Source organism: Pongo pygmaeus, chromosome 21 (genome assembly GCF_028885625.2).
Source record: "Pongo pygmaeus isolate AG05252 chromosome 21, NHGRI_mPonPyg2-v2.0_pri, whole genome shotgun sequence".
NCBI lineage: Eukaryota > Metazoa > Chordata > Mammalia > Primates > Hominidae > Pongo > Pongo pygmaeus.
In genome coordinates, this window is record NC_072394.2 from 37,543,948 (window position 1) to 37,562,160 (window position 18,213).

General features: G+C 45.3%; 1 protein-coding gene and 1 non-coding gene across 2 annotated transcripts in view; both read right to left on the reverse strand.

The window, feature by feature from the left end:
• Window positions 1-502: 502 nt before the first annotated feature.
• The window catches only part of EDEM2 (ER degradation enhancing alpha-mannosidase like protein 2), a 31,919-nt gene continuing 14,208 nt past the window's right edge, over window positions 503-18,213 (reverse strand). The window contains exons 7-11 of the mRNA XM_054466770.2: window positions 16,880-17,021; window positions 11,441-11,565; window positions 9,048-9,192; window positions 3,756-3,877; window positions 503-1,070 (exon numbers count right to left, since the gene is read on the reverse strand). Of these exons, the coding sequence (XP_054322745.1) occupies window positions 570-1,070; window positions 3,756-3,877; window positions 9,048-9,192; window positions 11,441-11,565; window positions 16,880-17,021 (1,035 nt within the window). The 3' untranslated portion in view covers window positions 503-569. The remainder of the gene's footprint in view (window positions 1,071-3,755; window positions 3,878-9,047; window positions 9,193-11,440; window positions 11,566-16,879; window positions 17,022-18,213) is intronic.
• On the reverse strand, window positions 2,293-2,364 carry LOC129022178 (small nucleolar RNA SNORD56). Its single transcript, XR_008496266.1, has one exon. It is a non-coding gene; the product is annotated as a small nucleolar RNA SNORD56 (small nucleolar RNA).

Below are 18,213 nucleotides of genomic sequence, written 5' to 3' on the forward strand. Positions count from 1 at the left end.
AGGCGGGTGGATCACCTGACGTCAGAAGTTCGAGACCAGCCTAGGCAACATGGTGAAACCCCATCTCTACTAAAAATACAAAAAAAAAAAAAATTAGCCAGATGCGGTGGCGCACGCCTGTAGTCCCAGTTACTCAGGAGGCTGAGGCTGGAGAATCGCTTGAACCTGGGACGTGGAGGTTGCAGTGAGCCAAGATCACACCACTGCACTCCAGCCTGGGCGACTGAGTGAGACTCTGTCTCAAAAAAAAAAAAAAAAATAGAAGCACATGTTGGAGCAAGAACTAACAAATACATTTATGACAACACTTTCCGCAAAGACACCAGAAAAGGAACGGAGATTCAACTCTCGACCCCCAGGATCTTTGGAGCCAGCTAACTGCATTTAGCCGTCTCTCCAGTTGCATGAGAAAATTAACTAGATTCACAATTGCCCATAGCCACCAATCCTTTCTTTGAATGAAATCTCATAGCCCAATATGTAAAACATGATAACCAAAAGATGATAGCCAAAAGCAATTTATTATAGTTTAGCCTCAAAAAAATAAAAATAAAAAAATTATCCAGTGGTTATGAGGAGTCTAGGAAAACCTGTCCCAGTAATGCCAACTTGGAGGTGAAGGGCTGACTGGGGCAGCTGAGAAGTGGGACCTTCTGTTTGGCAGGCTTCCTCCCCCTTGCCTGGTCATGGTTTTCAGGTGAGAAGAGTGTTCCTGGCCTTGCTGGGGGTTCCCACGGCCCCGAACTCACAGTCTTTTTCTGAAATTTCGACCTGTTCCGTTTGAGAGAGTAGAATTCCCTCATCAAGTCCTCCACCTCCCACTGCTCTTCCTTCAGCCTCTGGCAGCAGTGCAGGGCAGCAGGGTCGATGGGGTGAGCTTCTGTGTTGAAGATGTACCCCCCAGCCCCCAGGATGCACTCCCCATAGGGGGTGATCACCGCGTCGAATGTGGACCCATTGTTGTGGATGAAGTTGGTTGGGTCAAACAGGAGGTAGAGGTATTTCACAGTCTCGGCCAGGAAGAACGACTCCATGCGGTTGTCCAGCTTGTGGTCTCGCAGATCTTTGATCTGACACGTGGGAGAAGGAAGCAAGTTGGAACACCATCACAATTTGGCAGTAAGGGTCAGGCAATCCCTTAAGAATGCCTGTTCTGCCACAAAGCAGCTGAGGGCCTGTGAGCAAATCACTGAACTTTTCAGAACTTCACTCTTTCCCAAGCCACCATCATCTCTCACCTGGATTATCACATCAGCTTCCAAACGGGCTTCCAGCTTCCATCCTTAGCCCTGCAGTTTACATATACACACTATTTTAAAAAGTAGGGACAGGGTCTCACACCATGTTGCCCAGGCTGGTCTCAAATCCCTGGGCTCAAGCAATTCCTCCTACCTTGGCCTCCCAAAGTGCCAGGATGACAGGCGTGAGACACACACCCAGCCCCTACGATATCTGTATAACATAAGTCTTCCTGTCAATTCTCTACTCACAACTTTCTGTGAACCCTCCATTTCATGCAGGATAAAAATGGAAGTCATGACCTGGCCCCTGCTCCCTCCCTGCCCTCACCTCTTACCACTCTAAGAGCTCCAGCTGCTGCCTTTCTGTCCTGAGCTAGCACAGCACCCTCCTGCCTCGGGCTTTTTGCATCTGTGGTTCTTTCAGCCTGGAGCACTCCGCCTCCAGTTTTCCTCATAGCTTGTTCCCTCCCTTCCTTCAGGTCTCTGCTCAAATGCTTCCTCACCAGAAAGGTCTCCTTGCTCTATGACATGACTTGCTAACCTTGCTCTATGATATGACAATCTCCTATCCCCTTTGTCCCACCTTTTTGTGACTATAAACATAGAGCTAATCATCCCTTTTAATGATGGCATAGTATTCCATCATGAAAATGGATCACCATTTACTTAGCTAATCCTCCTTGGAAGAGCATTCAGATGATTACCAAGTTTTTTTTTTTTTTAGAGATGGAGTTTCGCTCTGTCGCCCAGGCTGGAGTGCAATGGCACGGTCTCGGCTCACTGCAACCTCTGCCTCCCGGGTTCAAGCAATTCTCCTGCCTCAGCCTCCAGAGTAGCTGGGACTACAGGCGCATGCCACCACACCCAGTTAATTTTTTTTGTATTTTTAGTAGAGACGGGGTTTCACCATGTTGGCCAGGCTGGTCTTGAACTCCTGATCTCGTGATCCGCCCGCCTTGGCCTCCCAAAGTGCTGGGATTACAGGCCTGAGCCACTGTGCCTGGCCAATTACCAAGTTTTTGTAAGCAACTAATAAGGGGTCTTTTTTTCTCCACTCAGACCCAAAGTATCGACACTTACTAGGTTCAACTGCTGTTGATGAAAACTATTGACATTGTTTTAGTAAGGAGTCTTATTTAGAGAATTTCAACTGAGTTTTCAGGCATGGATGACTAAGATTACTTGCTACAAACATTTATTTTAGCTTCTCAAAATTAGTAATACTTCTAAACAAAACATTCTCAGTGAACTCTATCTTACATTTAAAAATATGACTCAAATATGGTCTTGATGTATCAAGATTATTATTTCCTTGCCCTGTTTGACAAAGGTCAGATGCCTGTTCCCATCATTCACCATGGAAGACCTCCAAAGGGCTTCATGTTCATGGAAATGAGCCCAGCATTCCTAGGAAGGCCCCAGTAGGCTTATCATTTTGGTTTTTCACACAATACAGCATATTAGAAACCAAATCATATCAGGGGTTTTTTTCCTTCCACATGTAGGTCTTCTCTCTTCCCCTACACATATCTATATTTTACTTATAGAATATAATCACATTACAAAATTTTGCAAAATAATTATTTTGTTGTTGTTTTGAATTCCATACCCCAACACCAACTCTGTAGGCTTTTCGGGGAATTTTCTTTCAGACTGTTTTCTTCTACGTTCGTATTTATATCTTGCCTGCTTGGTTCCTGTATGGATGTGAGATGGCTCTCACCTTTGACCCTTTCAATCTATTCTCCACAGAGCAGCCAGAGCGATCTTTCTAAAATACAAATCAGATCATGTCACTACTCTGCTGTAAATCCTACCAAGGCTTCACATTCCAAGTAGAAAAAAAATCCAAACTCTTTCCTGTGGCTTACACAAAACCCTATGTGATCTAGCCCCTGCCTACCTCTGGGACCTTATCTCTTCCCACTTTTCTCCTTGCTTGCTCCGCTCCAGCCACACTGGCCTTCTGCCTACCAGATACACATTCATGGTTTTTTTTTTCATTAAAATGTAAGCTCCATGAGAGCAAAGCCACTGCTGTAACCCTTGGGCCTAGCAGAGTGCCTGGCATGTGAAAGACATTCAATAAATATCTGTAAGACTAAGCAGGACTGCTTTGTTAAGGAGTCCCAGGTTTAAATATAGGGCTATGGGACTCCGGATTCCCCTTAAAATCTATTTTAGGGTCTCACAAAACTTATTGCTAAACTCACCTTTTCAAAGTCACCTATTCAAACAGATCAAAGATCTCCACTGTGGGAGGAATGCCAAGGGCCTGGGTCAAGATCCCAAGGAACTAATCCTAGCTCTACCTCTACTAGCTGTAAGATCTTTAGCAAGGCACTTAGCTTCTCTGTTCTTTGGTCTCCCCATCTGTAAAATACGAGCATTATGTATATCTCCAAGGTCCCTTCCAGTGCTGATATGTCAGAACTCCCAAAGCTCTACCCTTAAAGAGGCTTTTTAGCAGCAAGGGAGACTCTTCCCAGTTCTTGGGGCCATGGAAACACTTACTGTTGCAAATCCGCACTCCACTTTGCTGATTTTTTCAATGGATTCCACGGCATCTCTTCCAAGTTCTAGGAGTGTGGGATCCCCCGTGGCACGGTAGAGGTACATTGCGCTTTCAATAAGTTCTGCAAAGTCCAGAGCAGACCCTCCTCACTCAGTGGCTGCACAGAGATGGCCTGGGGCCTCTTAGGGCAGTGAGGGACTACTCCTCTCCGTATCTTGTCCATAAGGCCCCAACTAGCAGGGACACAGGATACCTCACCCAATGCTGAGTTTCAGAGGCAGTATACCCAAAGCTTGAAGCTCAGTGGAGACCAGCATTAAGGCTGACCAGTGACTCCCACCCCAAGGGAGAGAAAGGTGGCCAGGTTCTGGGGTAGAGAAGGTGGCGGAGGTTGTTGCCTATTTCCCAATATCTGTTCCCCCCTTCCTCCTTAGTAGCAGGATTCCTAACTTTAGCTAAGCACAGGCTGCCTGACTGCCAACACTAACAACTATTCTAACAGCTAGGTGGGATTAAGGACACCATGGCGAGCCATATAAGCCCAGAACATGAGAAGGAAATACATTTCTATCCTAATTAAGCTACTAATTTTCTCCTGTCACTCAGAGTCTAACCTAATTCTAAAACTCAAAAGAAGAGTAAGAGCCTGGCATCATAAGGCTCGTTCTAAGATAGGATAGGCCAAAAGAAAAGGCTGAGATATCCAAGAGCAGGCCAGGCATGGTGGGTGGCTCACGCCTGTAATCCCAGCACTTTGGTAGGCCAAGGTGAGAGGATCGTTTGAGTCCAGGAGTTTGAGACCAGCCTGGGCAACATGGCGAGATCTTGTCTCTACAAAAATTAAAAATTATTAGCTGGGTGTGGCATGCACCTGTAGTCCTAGCTACTCAGGAGGCTGAGGTAGGAGGATCACTTGAGCCCAGGAGTTTGAGGCTACAGTAAGCCATGATTAAGCCACTGCGGCACTCCAGCGTGGGTGACAAGAGTGAGACCTTATCTCAAAAAACAAAAATTAAAAAAATAAAATAAACCACCAAACCGTCAATCTAACAAAGATGTAGTCATCAGTTCACTGTGCCCAGAAAAAGTGATGTTTTGTCTTGCCCAATTCTGTGCCACAACTGGAACCTGATGTCAAGACACGAGCTCTACCTTAAGATGAATATTAGCCAACAGGAGTGGGTCCAGATGAGAATATTTATTCTAGAGAAAAGGAAATTCAAAAAAAAATGTGTTTATTGCTTTCAAATACCTGAAGAATTGTTGTAGAGTTGACTTCAAGGGTGGCCTCAGCTCAATATGTTTTTCTACTTCATCCATCTTTTCTAAGAGACAGAAGAACCCCTGTCCCCTTTCTATACCGTCATCTCCCCCTGACCTTCTCCTGTCCTGTTTCCTCCTGGGCTTGACCAGTGCTTCTGTCCCTTTTGGCTTATTGCTGCAAACTCTAGTTCTTATTTTATTTGGTTAATTATTTTTTTGTGACAGAGTCTCACTCTGTCACCCAGGCTGGAGTGCCACGGCGTGATCTCTGCTCACTGCAACTCTGCCTCCTGGGTTCAAGGTATTCTCATGCCTCAACCTCCCGAGTAGCTGGAATTACAGGCATGCGCCACCAGGCCTGACTAATTTTTGTATTTTTAGCGGAGACAGGGTTTCGCCATGTTGGCCAGGCTGGTCTCAAACTCCTGACCTCAAGTCATCCGCCCGCCTTGGCTTCCTGAAGTGTTGAGATAACAGGCGTGAGTCACTGCACCCAGCCTCTAGTTCTTATTTTAGAGAAAAGGTCTCTGCCTATCTCCCCAGTTTTCTCTTACTTCCTCCTCCTCTCTCCTCACAGGCCTCTAGACAATTGCTAATCTAATTGCTCATATTCTAAGGCACAGACTAGGGTACACTCATTACTAGATGAACACATTCTGTGTGTTCAAAGGCAGAAAAGACAGTGCTCTCATGGGAGGCCTCCTCTTCTGCTTCTTTTTTCGGCTGCTTCTTTTTTTTTTTTTTGAGAGGGAGTTTTGCTGTGTTACCCAGGCTAGAGTGCAATGGCATGATCTTGGCTCACTGCAACCTCTGCCTCCCAGGTTCAAGCAATTCTCTTGTCTCAGTCTCCTGAGTAGCTGGGACTACAGGCATATGCCACCATGCCCGGCTAATTTTTGTATTTTTAGTAGAGACAGGGTTTCGCCATATTGGTCAGGCTGGTCTCAAACTCCTGACCTCAGTTGATCCACTGCCTTGGCCTCCCAAAGTGTTGGGATTACAGGCGTGAGCCACCACACCCAGCCCTCTTCTGCTTCTAGCAGCTGGTGGGCCAGTGCCCTCATAACCAGCCATCGCGCTTCTCTCCTCACATGTGGGCCTCCTAAGCATGTTAGTTATTGCTTTACTTTCCTGTGCATCTGACCAACTCTGTCGAGCAGTGGTCCCCAACCGTTTTGGCACCAGGGACCAGTTTCGTGGAAGACAATTTTTCCATGAACTGGGGTTGTAGGAGATGGTTTTGGGATAATTCATGTGCATTACATTTATTGTGCACTTTATTTATGTTATTATTACATTGTAATATATAATGAAATAATTATACAATCCACCATAATGTAGAATCAGTGGGAGCCCTGAGTTTGTTTTCCTGCAACTAGACAGCCCTATCTGGGGTTGATGGGAGACAGTGACAGATCATCAGGCATCAGCTTCTCATAAGGAGCATACAACCTAGATCCCTCACATACGCAGTTCACAATAGGGTTTGTGCTCCTATGAACGTCTAATGCCACCACGGATAAGACAAGAGGCAGAGCTCAGGCAGCAATGTGAGCAATGAGGAGCAGCTATAAATACAGATGAAGCTTTGCTTGCTCACACGCCGCTCACCTCCTGCTGTGTGGCCTGGTTTCTAACAGGCCATGGACTTGTACCGGTCCATGGCCTTGGGGTTGGGGAATCCCTGCTCTAGAGGAAGGAGACAGCCCAAAGTTCAGATTTGGACTTAGAGGGAGGTAAAAGCCTGCAGAGGCCTTTAGGCTAGGCTCTGTGCTCCAACACTGCTGATCAGAGAGACATATACGAAAGTATAGGGCTCTGGCCAATTTAGTGAAAGAGTAGTCCTCATCTCCTATTTGCCAACGTTTTGGGGTAGGAAGGATGACTGGATTAACGCACTTCTGGATTCCTGACAGTGGTGCCTTATATATATTTTTTTTTTTTGGAGACAGGGTCTCACTCCATTGCCCAGGCTGGATTGCAGTGGCGCAATCATGGCTCACTGCAGCTATGACCTCCTGGGCTCAAGTGATCCTCCCAGGTAGCTGGGATGGGACTACAGGCATGCAACACCACTCCTGGCTAATTTATTTATATTTCTTACAGAGACAAGGTCTCGCTATGTTACCCGGGCTGATCTTGAACCCCTGGGCTTAAATGATCCTCCTGCCTCAGCCTTCCAGAGTGCTGGGATTACAGGCATGAGCCACTGCGTCTGGCCAGTAGTGTCTTACTTTCCATGAAGGCCTTCCTGCCAGCCTGTCCTGCAAATGGAACAGGTTGCCTCTGTTAAGTAGCAAGCTCCTTGTCACTCGTGGTAACTAAGCAAAAACTAGATAACCACTTGACAGGGCCATATTAGGAAAATTCCAATTAGAACACCTCTCAGGTTCCCTCTAACCCTAAGATTGCACAAGCCTATGTCTTACATTTAGTCCCAAACCCTAATCTTTACCTGTTGGTAACACTAGATACGATACCTTCTCAGAGCTTCTTATTTTTAAAATTTATTTATTTATTTTTTTGAGATGGAGTTTTGCTCTTTTTTGCCCAGGCTGGAGTGCAATGGCGTGATCTCAGCTCACTGCAACTTCTACCTCCCGGGTTCAAGCGATTCTCCTGTCTCAGCCTCCCAAGTAGCTGAGATTACAGGTGCGCGCCACCATGCCCAGCTAATTTTGTATTTTTAGTAGAGATGGGGTTTCACCATGTCAGCCAGGCTGGTCTCAAACTCCTGACTTCAGGTGATCCACCTGCCTTGGCCTCCCAAAGTGCTGGGATTACAGGTGTGAGCCACCATGCCCAGCCAAGTTTCCTGTTTTAAAAACATGCCATGAGAACAAATGCATGGGAAACATCAATAACAGTGACCTCTAAGGAGTCAAAAGTTGACTAATTTGCTTTTTATTCCCTCTCCTGGTCCCCTCTACACCTCCTACGATAATCACTTGAGTTAGAAGAGGAAGGAAATGGGGTAGAGGAAGGCAGGATAACCAGAAGGCCTGTCCCATGGCTAAAAGGCAATTCAGGTGGGAAAGTGGGAAGTGTCTAAGACAATGGGCTCACAGCCTATTTTGGGGTGGGGGATGACTATGTGTGCTGACTAAGCTTCCTTCCTTTGTCCCCCTTTTTCTTCTGCTCCTCACAATTTTCAGCTTCCTTGAAGTGAATCAAATGACATCAGGGCTAGAAAGGAACCTATGAGAGTGTCTCAAATATAGTCCTTTGCTTGATTCTGAGCTGCAAATGGGGAGGTGGAAGAGACTAGGTAATTCCTAAGGTCCGTCCCAAAGTTCTAACATTCCATACATGTAAGCATAATTTATCTGACCCATGGACTTAGGAAGTTTGCCTACACTTCTGAAATCCTGATGGCAGGAGCTCAAAAGGAGTCAACCTTGGCCTTTTCCTTCTCACTCATTTCCTGATTTGAAAGAGCATATGGGGCCAGTCACGGTGGCTCACATCTGTAATCCCAGCACTTTGGGAGGCCAAGGTGGGCGGATCACCTGAGGCTGGGAGTTGAAGACCAGCCTGACCAACGTGGAGAAACCCCGTCTCTACTAAAAATACAAAATTAGCTGGGCATGGTGGCTCATGCCTGTAATCCCAGCTGCTTGGGAGGCTGAGGCAGGAGAATCGCTTGAACCCAGGAGGCGGAGGTTGCGGTGAGCTGAGATCATGCCATTGCACTTCAGTCTGGGCAACAATAGCGAAACCCCATCTCAAAAAAATAAAAATAAGAAAGAAAGAGCATGCAATTTAGTTAGGAGTCCTGGGTTCCAGGACTAGCTCCTGCACTTAAGAGCCAGAGGCGAGCCATTTCATCCCACTAGGCCTCAGTTTCCATATCTGAAAACATGAGGATAATTAACTCCTAGTAAGAAAACCACCCAGAGCCACTGAAAGGAACAGATGGAAAAAAATGAACTTGTGGGCAGTTGTGGAGAATGGAGGCTTGTAAAGGGGATTTGGGGTTTCAGGAACCAGAGCCTGCGGGCAGATGACAAGCCAGAGACGCTGCTCACCTGGCCGAAGTGGGTAGCCCTCTCGCTTCTCCACTGTGTATCCCTGAGGAATGTTGTAGAATTCCGGGAGCCCCCCAAACTGCTTCCATACAGTGTAGTAGTTGAGGAAGGTCCTCATGGCATTGTCAATGTCTCCAATGAGGCTCTGTGGGAGAAAGTGGCTGTCAGGCAGGTAGACACCAGGCATAAAACCCCACAGACAACCTTAAGAAAAGACAAAGTAAAATCTGTGGGGCCAAAAAGGCCTTGAGTCAATCCCTGAGTCTGCCAGTTACTCAGTGTGGTGCTGAGCCAGGCACTGGACTTCTCTGAGCCTCATCTATAAGATGTAAAATACACCACCTATCTCATACATTGTTGGAAGGAACAAAGATTGTATATTAAGTCCCTAAATCTTCAGAGTCAATGTCAGCTAACAGTTTTGGAATTCAGCCAGCCAGTTAAAAATTCTAAGAATAGAGAAAAGTTTGTGCTAAGGCTCACTCCCACACCACACCCCCAAAAGATAACCATTTTTGTTTTTGTTTTTGAGACAGGGTCTCGCTCTGTCACCCAGGCTGGAGTGCAGTGGCACAATCACGGTTCATTACGGCCTTGACCTCCTGGGCTCAAGAGATCCTCTCACCTCAGCCTCCCATGTAGCTGGGACCACAGGTGCACACCACAACTCCTGGCTAATTTTTTTATTTTCTGTAGAGATGGGCGTCTCATTTTGTTGCCCAGGCTGGTCTCAATCTCCTGGGCTCAAGTGATCCTCCTATCTCAGCCTCCCAAAGTGCTGGGATTACAACCACGACCCATCTTGCCTGGCCTCAGATAAACATTATTGGTTTCTTGTATAATCTTCCAGAGTTTCTTTATGCATGAGTATATGTTATTTTCCCCACACTAAAAAATAATCTTTGGTTCCTTATTAATAGGGATATTAATTATCTCCATATTTTCAGATATGGAAATTTGGCTTTCAGATATTTTTATTTGAATTGGTTCCAAAAACTAATGTGGCAATAAATAATTCTGTATATATGTCACATCAAATAGATGTAAAATGTAATGTGTAAGATACATTTTCAGAATTAGGATCACTGGGTCAAAGGATATATGCATTTATAATTTTACCAGCTATTGCTAAGTAGCCATTACTATTAACGTAATCTCACTGGGAAGCAGCTAACCTTGACATCTTCATTGGATGTCTCATGGACAGAACAAACTTGGCACTTCCTAAACAAAATTCTTGGTTCCCTTACTTTCCCACAAAATTGCCTCCCTACTCTGGCCTTTTTCCCTTCTTGGTAAATGACACAATGTCTACCTGGTTATTCTGGATAGAAACCCGGTGGTCATTTTTTTTTTTTTTTTTTGAGACAGAGTCTCACTCTGTCACCCAGGTTGCAGTGGCATGATCATGGCTCACTGCAGCCTTGATCTTCTGGGTTCAAGCAATCCTTCCACTGCAGTCTCCTGAGTAGCTGGGACTACAGGCATGTGCCACCGCACTCAGCTAATTTTTTATTTTTATTTTATTTATTTTTATTTTTTTTGAGACAGAGTCTTGCTCTGTCACCCAGGCTGGAGTGCAACGGCGTGATCTCAGCTCACTGCAAGCTCCACCTCCCGGGTTCACGCCATTCTCCTGCCTCAGCCTCCGCAGTAGCTGGGACGACAGGCGCCCGCCACCACGCCCAGCTAATTTTTTGTATTTTTAGTAGAGACGGGGTTTCACCGTGTTAGCCAGGATGGTCTCAATCTCCTAACCTTGTGATCCGCCTGCCTCGGCCTCCCAAAGTGCTGGGATTATAGGTGTGAGCCACCGTGCCAGACCTAATTTTTTATTTTTTGTAGAGATGAGGTCTCACTATGTTGCCCAGGTGGGACTACTTTTTCTTAAAACTTTTAAAAATGTAGATTATAAAAACATTTTGGTACATGCACTATTTTGGAACACCAAAGTGGGATAGATCAGATAAGCTCTAAGATCCTTCCAGCTGCAACTCTACCAGACCATGTAATGGAAAAAACAACGAGATGGCACAGCGGCACAAGCTGCTTCCTGCCCTTCCTGAGGCCCACTGTCAAGAATGAGATTGGACAGAAATGCCCAGTGGAGAAACAGCTGTTGCCAATGGCCATTCCTGCCCACACTGGAAATGCACTGTCGACTTTAAGTACTACAACATTCCATGGCAAACTGGGAGCTCAGTTCCTGACACTCAGTTTGGCAGAACTCTAAATCTATCTAATTCACTCTAGGTCTCTCTTCCATCTTCAACCTGTCCCTCCAAAAAAAGTACTCAAGCAACTAACAAAGTACCTTATTTGACTTATACATCAGAATGAGCTCGCTTTGCCAGACCCATAGAAAGATGATCACATTCTTTGATCATTCCTACCTGAAGACCAGGCCAGTAGGCCTCCAAGGACTGGAATACTGGCATGGACACAGTGCCCTTGTACATCTGCACCCACAGGTACCAGTCATCGAAGCGGGTGTAGTTCCGGATGGCTTTGTTATACTCTGCAGTGGGGGAGATGGGATAATGGACATATGAGTGATTAGGGAGAAAAAAGGCAGGCCTGGACAGCGGAAGCGAGGACTTACACTTTGGAAAGAGCACCAGGATGCAATGAGGCAAGGAGGCTAGACAAGAGCATGGATTCTGGAGTCAAACTTCCAGCTCAAATTCCAGCTCCAGCTCTACCACTTGCTAACCGTGACCTGGGGTGGGTTTTCCCTTTTAAGCCTCAGCCTTATGATCTATAAAATGGGGAGGCCAGGTGCGGTGGCTCACACCTATAATTCCAGCACTTTGGGAGGCCGAGGTGGGCGGATCACCTGAGATTGGGAGTTCCAGACCAGCCTGACCAACATGGAGAAACCCTGTCTCTACTAAAAATACAAAATTAGCCGGGTATGGTGGTGCATGCCTGTAATCTCAGCTACTTGGGAGGCTGAGGCAGGAGAATTGCTTGAACCCAGGAGGCGGAGGTTGCCGTGAGCCGAGATCACACCACCGCACTCCAGCCTGGGCAACAAGAGTGAAACTCCATCTCAAAAAGAAAAAAGCAGAAAGTAATTGATATGGTTTGGCTGTGTCCCCACCTAAATCTCATCTTGAATTGTAGCTCCCATAATTCTCATGTGTTGTGGAAGGGACCTGGTGGGAGATAATTGAATCATGGGGGCCTTTTCCTCCATACTGTTCTCATGGTAGTGAGCAAGTCTCACAAGATCTGATGGTTTTCTAAGAGGTTTCCCCTTTCACTTGGTTCTCATTCTCTCTTGCCTGCACCGTGTAAGACGTGCCTTTCACCGTCCGCCACGATTGTGAGGCCTCCCCAGCCATGTGGAACTGTGAGTCCATTAAACCTCTTTTTCTTTATAAATTACCCAGTCTTGAGTATGTCTTTATCAGCAGTGAAAATGGACTAATAATGTTACGTATCTGTGGAACTTTTCAGTCATTTATTTATACAACAAACATTTGCTGAGCACCTACCAGGTTCCAGGCTCCTATGAGTTTGTAAACAAGACAAAATCCAGCCTTCAGAGAACTTACATTCTAGTGGGAACTTGAATTTATCCCTCATATCTCTCCCCTAGATTGTAAATCCATGAGGCCTGGGACTTTGTTTTGTTTACTGCAGAATCCCCCACACTAGTACAACAAGCAATAAATATTTTCTGAATGAACAAAGTACCAAATATACATGCAAATAAATAAGATAATCTCAAACAGGAGTTGTAAGGATTATATGAAACAGTCCATGTTCAGAGCTTGGCACAATGCTTGGCACATCCATGGTATTCGATAAATATTTGTTGAATAAATGAGTACAGTAGCCCCCCCTTATTTGAGGAGAATACGTTCCAAGACCCTCAGTGGATGTCTGAAACCATGGATAGTACTAAATAAACTCTATATACAGTCATGTGCCATATAACAACATGTCGCTCAACACTGAACTGTAGAGACAGTGGTCCTATAAGATTATAATAGAGGTGAAAAATCACCACAGCCTAAAGATATCACAGCTGTTGTAATTTTATAATGCAATGCATTACTTACTTGTTTGTGGTGATACTGGTGTAAACACACCTACTGTGCTGCCAGTCATAAAAGTATAACACATACAATTATGTACAGTACATATTTAATAAACAACTATTTACACATTTATGTATTTACTATACTATTATCATTAGATAACTCCTTCCTCTTATATAAAAAAGGTCGGCTGGGTGTGGTGGCTCACACCTGTAATCCCAGCACTTTGGGAGGACAAGGCAGGCGGATCACGAGGTCAGGAGATGGAGACCATCCTACCTAACACGGTGAAACCCCATCTCTACTAAAAATACAAAAAAATTAGCTGGGTTTGGTGGCAGGCACCTGTAGTCCCAGCTACTCAGGAGGCTGAAGCAGGAGAATGGCGTGAATCCGGGAGGCGGAGCTTGTAGTGAGCCGAGATCACGCCACTGAACTCCAGTCTGGGCAACAGAGCAAGACTCCGTCTCCAAAAAAAAACAAAAACAAAAACAAAAATTAGCCGCGCGTAGTGGTGGGCACCTGTAATCCCGCTGCTCAGGAGGCTGAGACAGGAAAATCACAGGAGAATTGAACCTGGGAGGCAGAGGTTGCAGTGAGCCGAGATGGCACCACTGCACTCCAGCCTGGGCAACATAAGCGAAACTCTGTCTCAAAAAAAAAAAAAGTCAACCGTGAAACAGCTTCAGGCAGGTCCTTTGAGGAATTCCAGAAGGCACTGTTATCATCTGAGATAACAGCTCTGTGAGTGTTACTGCCCCCGAAGACCTTCTAGCAGGATAACATGGGGAAGTGGAAAACAGTGATATTGATGATCTTGATCCTAGGCCTAGGCTAATGTGTGTTTGTAGCTTAGTTTTTAACAAAAAAGTGTAAAGGTAAAAACAAAATAAAAAACTAAAAATAGAAAAAAGCTTAGAGAATAAGGATAAAAGAAAATATTTCTGTATAGCTGTACAATGTGTTTTAAGCTAAGCGTTATTACAAATGAGTCAAAAAGTTTTTTAAAATTTTAAAGTTTATAAAGTAAAAAAGTTACAGTAAGCTAACGTTAATTTATTATTGGAGCCCAGGCATGGTGGCTCACGCCTGTAATCCCAGCACTTTGGGAGGCCGAGGAGGGTGGAGATCACCTGAGGTCAGGAGTTTGAGACCAGCCTGGCCAGCATGGTGAAACCCCATCCGTCTCTACTAAAAATACAAAAATTAGGCCGGGCATGGTGGCTCACGCCTGTAATCCTAGCACTTTGGGAGGCCGAGGCGGGTAGATTGCCTGAGCTCAGGAGTTCAAGACCAGCCTGGGCAACACAGTGAAACCCCATCTCTACTAAAATACAAAAAATTAGCTGGGCATGGCAGCATGCCCCTGTAATCACAGCTACTCAGGAGGCTGAGGAAGGAGAATTGCTAGAACCCGGGAGGCGGAGATTGCAGTGAGCCGATATTGCACCACTGTACTCCAGCCTGAGCAACACAGTGAGACTCTGTCTCTAAAAGAAAAAAAAAATTAGCCAGGCATGGTGGTGGGCATCTGTAATCCCAGCTACTCAGGAGGCTGAGGCAGGAGAATCACTTGAACTGGGGAAGCAGAGGTTGCAGTAAACCAAGATCATGCCACTGCACTCCAGCCTGGGCAACAGAGCGAGACTCCATCTCAAAAAAAAAAAAAAATTTATTATTGGAGAAAGAAAAAAAACTTAAATAAATTTAGTGTAGCCTAAGTGTACAGTATTTATAAAGTTTACAATAGTGTAATGTCCTAGACCCTGACATTCACTCACCACTCACTGACTCACCCAGAGCAACTTCCTGTCCTGTAAACTTCATTCATGGTAAGTGCCCTATACAGGTGTACCATTTTTTATCTTTTTACTGTATTTGTACTTCATTTCTTCTATGTTTAGATACATACTTACCATTCTATTACAATTGTCTATAGTATTCAGTAGAGTAACATGCTGTACAGGTTTGTAGCCTGGGAGCAATAGGCTACACCATATAGCCTAGGTGTGTAGTTGGCTATACCATCTAGGTTTGCTTAAGTACACCCTATGATGTCTGCACAATGATGAAATCACCTAACGATGCAATTCTCAGAATATATCCCTGTCATTAAGCGATGCGTGACTACTGTTTTCCTATACATACACATCTATGAGAATGCTTAATTCATTAAATTTTTTAAAATTTTTATTTTTGAGACAGGGTCTTACTCTGTCACCCAGGCTGAAGTGCAGTGGTATGATCACGGCTCACTGCACCCTTGACTTCCCAGGGTCAAGCAATCCTTCACCTCAGCCTCCCAAGTAGCTGGGACTACAGGCACGCACCATCACGCCCAGCTGATTTTTTTTATTTTTTGTAGAGATGAGGTCTCACCATGTTGCCCAGGTTGATCTCGAACTTCTGGGGTCAAGCAATTCTCTCGCCTCAGCCTCCCAAAACACTGGGATTAAAGGCATGAGCCACTGTGCCTAGCCGAAAAAGTTTAATTTATAAATTAGGCATGGGAAGAGATTAACAACAATAACTAATAATAAAACAGAACAAGTATAATAATATATTGTATAGAAGTTATGTGAATTTGTCTTTTTGGTAAGACACAGAAAAAAAAGAAATTATGTAAACTTGGTGTCTCAAAATATCTTTTTTTTTTTTTTTTTTTTTTTTTTAAGAGAGGGGGTCTTGCTATATTGCCCAGGCTGGTCTCAAACTCCTGGCCTCAAGCAATCCTCACTTCCAAAGAACTGGGACTACAGGCCTGAGCCACTGCACCCAGCCTCAAAATATCTTATCTGACTGTACTCACCTATTTTCAGACTGCAGTTGACCGTGGATAACTGAAACCATGGAAATGAAAACTGTGGATAACGGGGGACTATCGTAGCTATAATAATAATAATAGTAATTAGGTGCTTAACAATTCCTCAATATTGCTAGTGTCTAAGGGCCTGGAGGGTAAGATGTATTTATTCAACAGGCATTAATCTATTACCTACCACATGTAAAGCACTGTGGGAAACATAAGATGAATAAAGCATGGATTCTGCATTCAATTGGTAGAGCTGTAACTGTTGGTAAGAGCTAACTGCAAGAAAGATGCTGAAGGTCCTAAATTCTGAAGAAGGGTCAAGCTACCTCCTGGGCAAGGCGACATTTAAGGTAGGCTTTGAAGGGTGAAAAGAATATGGACACAGGAAGACAGGAAAAAAGACATTCTAGGCCAAGAAGACGCCACGTGCAATGGCCGGGAGATAAGAAATCCAGGGCTACATACACAGAATGCAGCATGCTTCAGTTGGCTTTTGCAAGAAGGCACGAAGTGGAGTAGTGGGTATAAAGTGGGCAGTGTAAGTCCATAGTGACTCTGAATTCAGAACCGATTCTGCAGGCACTCAGGCCGGGCACGGTGGCTCACACCTGTAATCCCAGCACTTTGGGAGGCCAAGGCGGGCAGATCACCTGAGGTCCAGAGTTTGAGACCAGCCTGGCCAACGTGGTGAAACACCATTTCTACTAAAAATACAAAAATTAGCTGGATGTGATGGTGTGCGCCTGTAGTCCACACCATCACATGCCCAGCTGCTCAGGAGGCTGAAGCATGAGAATCACTTGAACCTGGGAGGCAGAGGTTGCAGTGAGCCTAGATTGTGCCACTGCACTCCAGCCTGGGAGATGGAGCAAGACTCTGTCTCAAAAAAAAAAAAAAAAAAAAGTTTTTAAACAACTCACACATCAACAAGAAAAATCAGGGGAAAAGCTCCCTTACTCTGCCCTTTTTACCTAGGAACATGGTCATGAGCTTCTTATCCTGAAGCAGGATGGCTCCTTTCACCAAGTACTCAAAGTAGGAGTCCACACCAGCCCCGATGCCTGCGTCCTGGGCCACCCACTTGCCAGTGAGCACATCAATGTGGTTGCCGACCTGAGAGAGAGAAAGACACATGGTCCCAACGGGAAGGCCGATGGCCAAAGAAAGATCTACTCACCCCCAACCGTGACTGCCCAGGGAGATGCAGGGCAGGCGCCCCAGTGCTTCTTGGGAAACCTGCAGACCCTGAGAGGGAAGGGCAAGGCTGGATCACGGCCAGCCTTCCTGTACATCTGCATAGTAGAGATGCATCTCATGAACATTTATGAGGACTTAATTATACACATTGAGCAAAAAATGAAAAAGAAAAATGATTTGGAGTGTTTATGTCCTGCCTAGAGTGAGTGTGAGATGGGAGATGGGAATTTGCTGTTCCCACAATCTGTCTGATTTCTCAGCACTCAGCATGTGATTCCAGTATCTGAAGACACAGAAGTGCTTTATGTATTTCCATAAATTAACTCAAGAAGAACATCCACCAAGAAGCTGACAGAGTGGTTCTAAGGAAAGAAACCGAATAGCTGGAGACAGGGGCAAAAGGGGACTTCACCAATGTCACTGAGTACCCTTTTTTGTATCCTTTTACTTTTTTTTTTTTTAATTGTTCAGTCTCTGTAGAGACTGTTAAAAATTGCCAATGCTGGCCAGGCGCGGTGGCTCATGCCTATAATCCCAGCACTTTGGGAGGCTGAGGCGGGCAAAATCACTTGAGGTCAGAAGTCCGAGACCAACTTGGCCAACATGGTAAAACCCTGTCTCTAACAAAAACACACCAGGCATGGTGGTGTGCGCCTGTAATCCCAGCTACTCAGGAGGCAGAGGCACGAGAATCACTTGAACCCAAGAGGGGGAGGTTGCAGTGAGCCAAGATCGTGCCACTGCATTCCAGCCTGGGCAACAGGGGGAGACTGTCTCAAAAAAATAAACAAAGATAGGTATTTTTCTATTTTATTGTATTTATTTTTTGTATTTTTAGTAGAGACATGGTTTCTCCATGTTGGTCAGGCTGGTCTCGAACTCCCGACCTCAGGTGATACGCCTGCCTCGGCCTCCCAAAGTGCTGGGATTACAGGCGTGAGCCACCGCGCCCAGCCAAAGATATGTATTTTTCATATGGCTTAGACCCTCATGGAAGCTGGTAACTTTATCTGTTACTCAAAGAAATAGCTAACTGTTCTGTGTTGGCTTGGGTCCCCCCAGCAGCACAACCTCATTCTGACTGAAAGTAGTTGATTTGGAAGGTAAG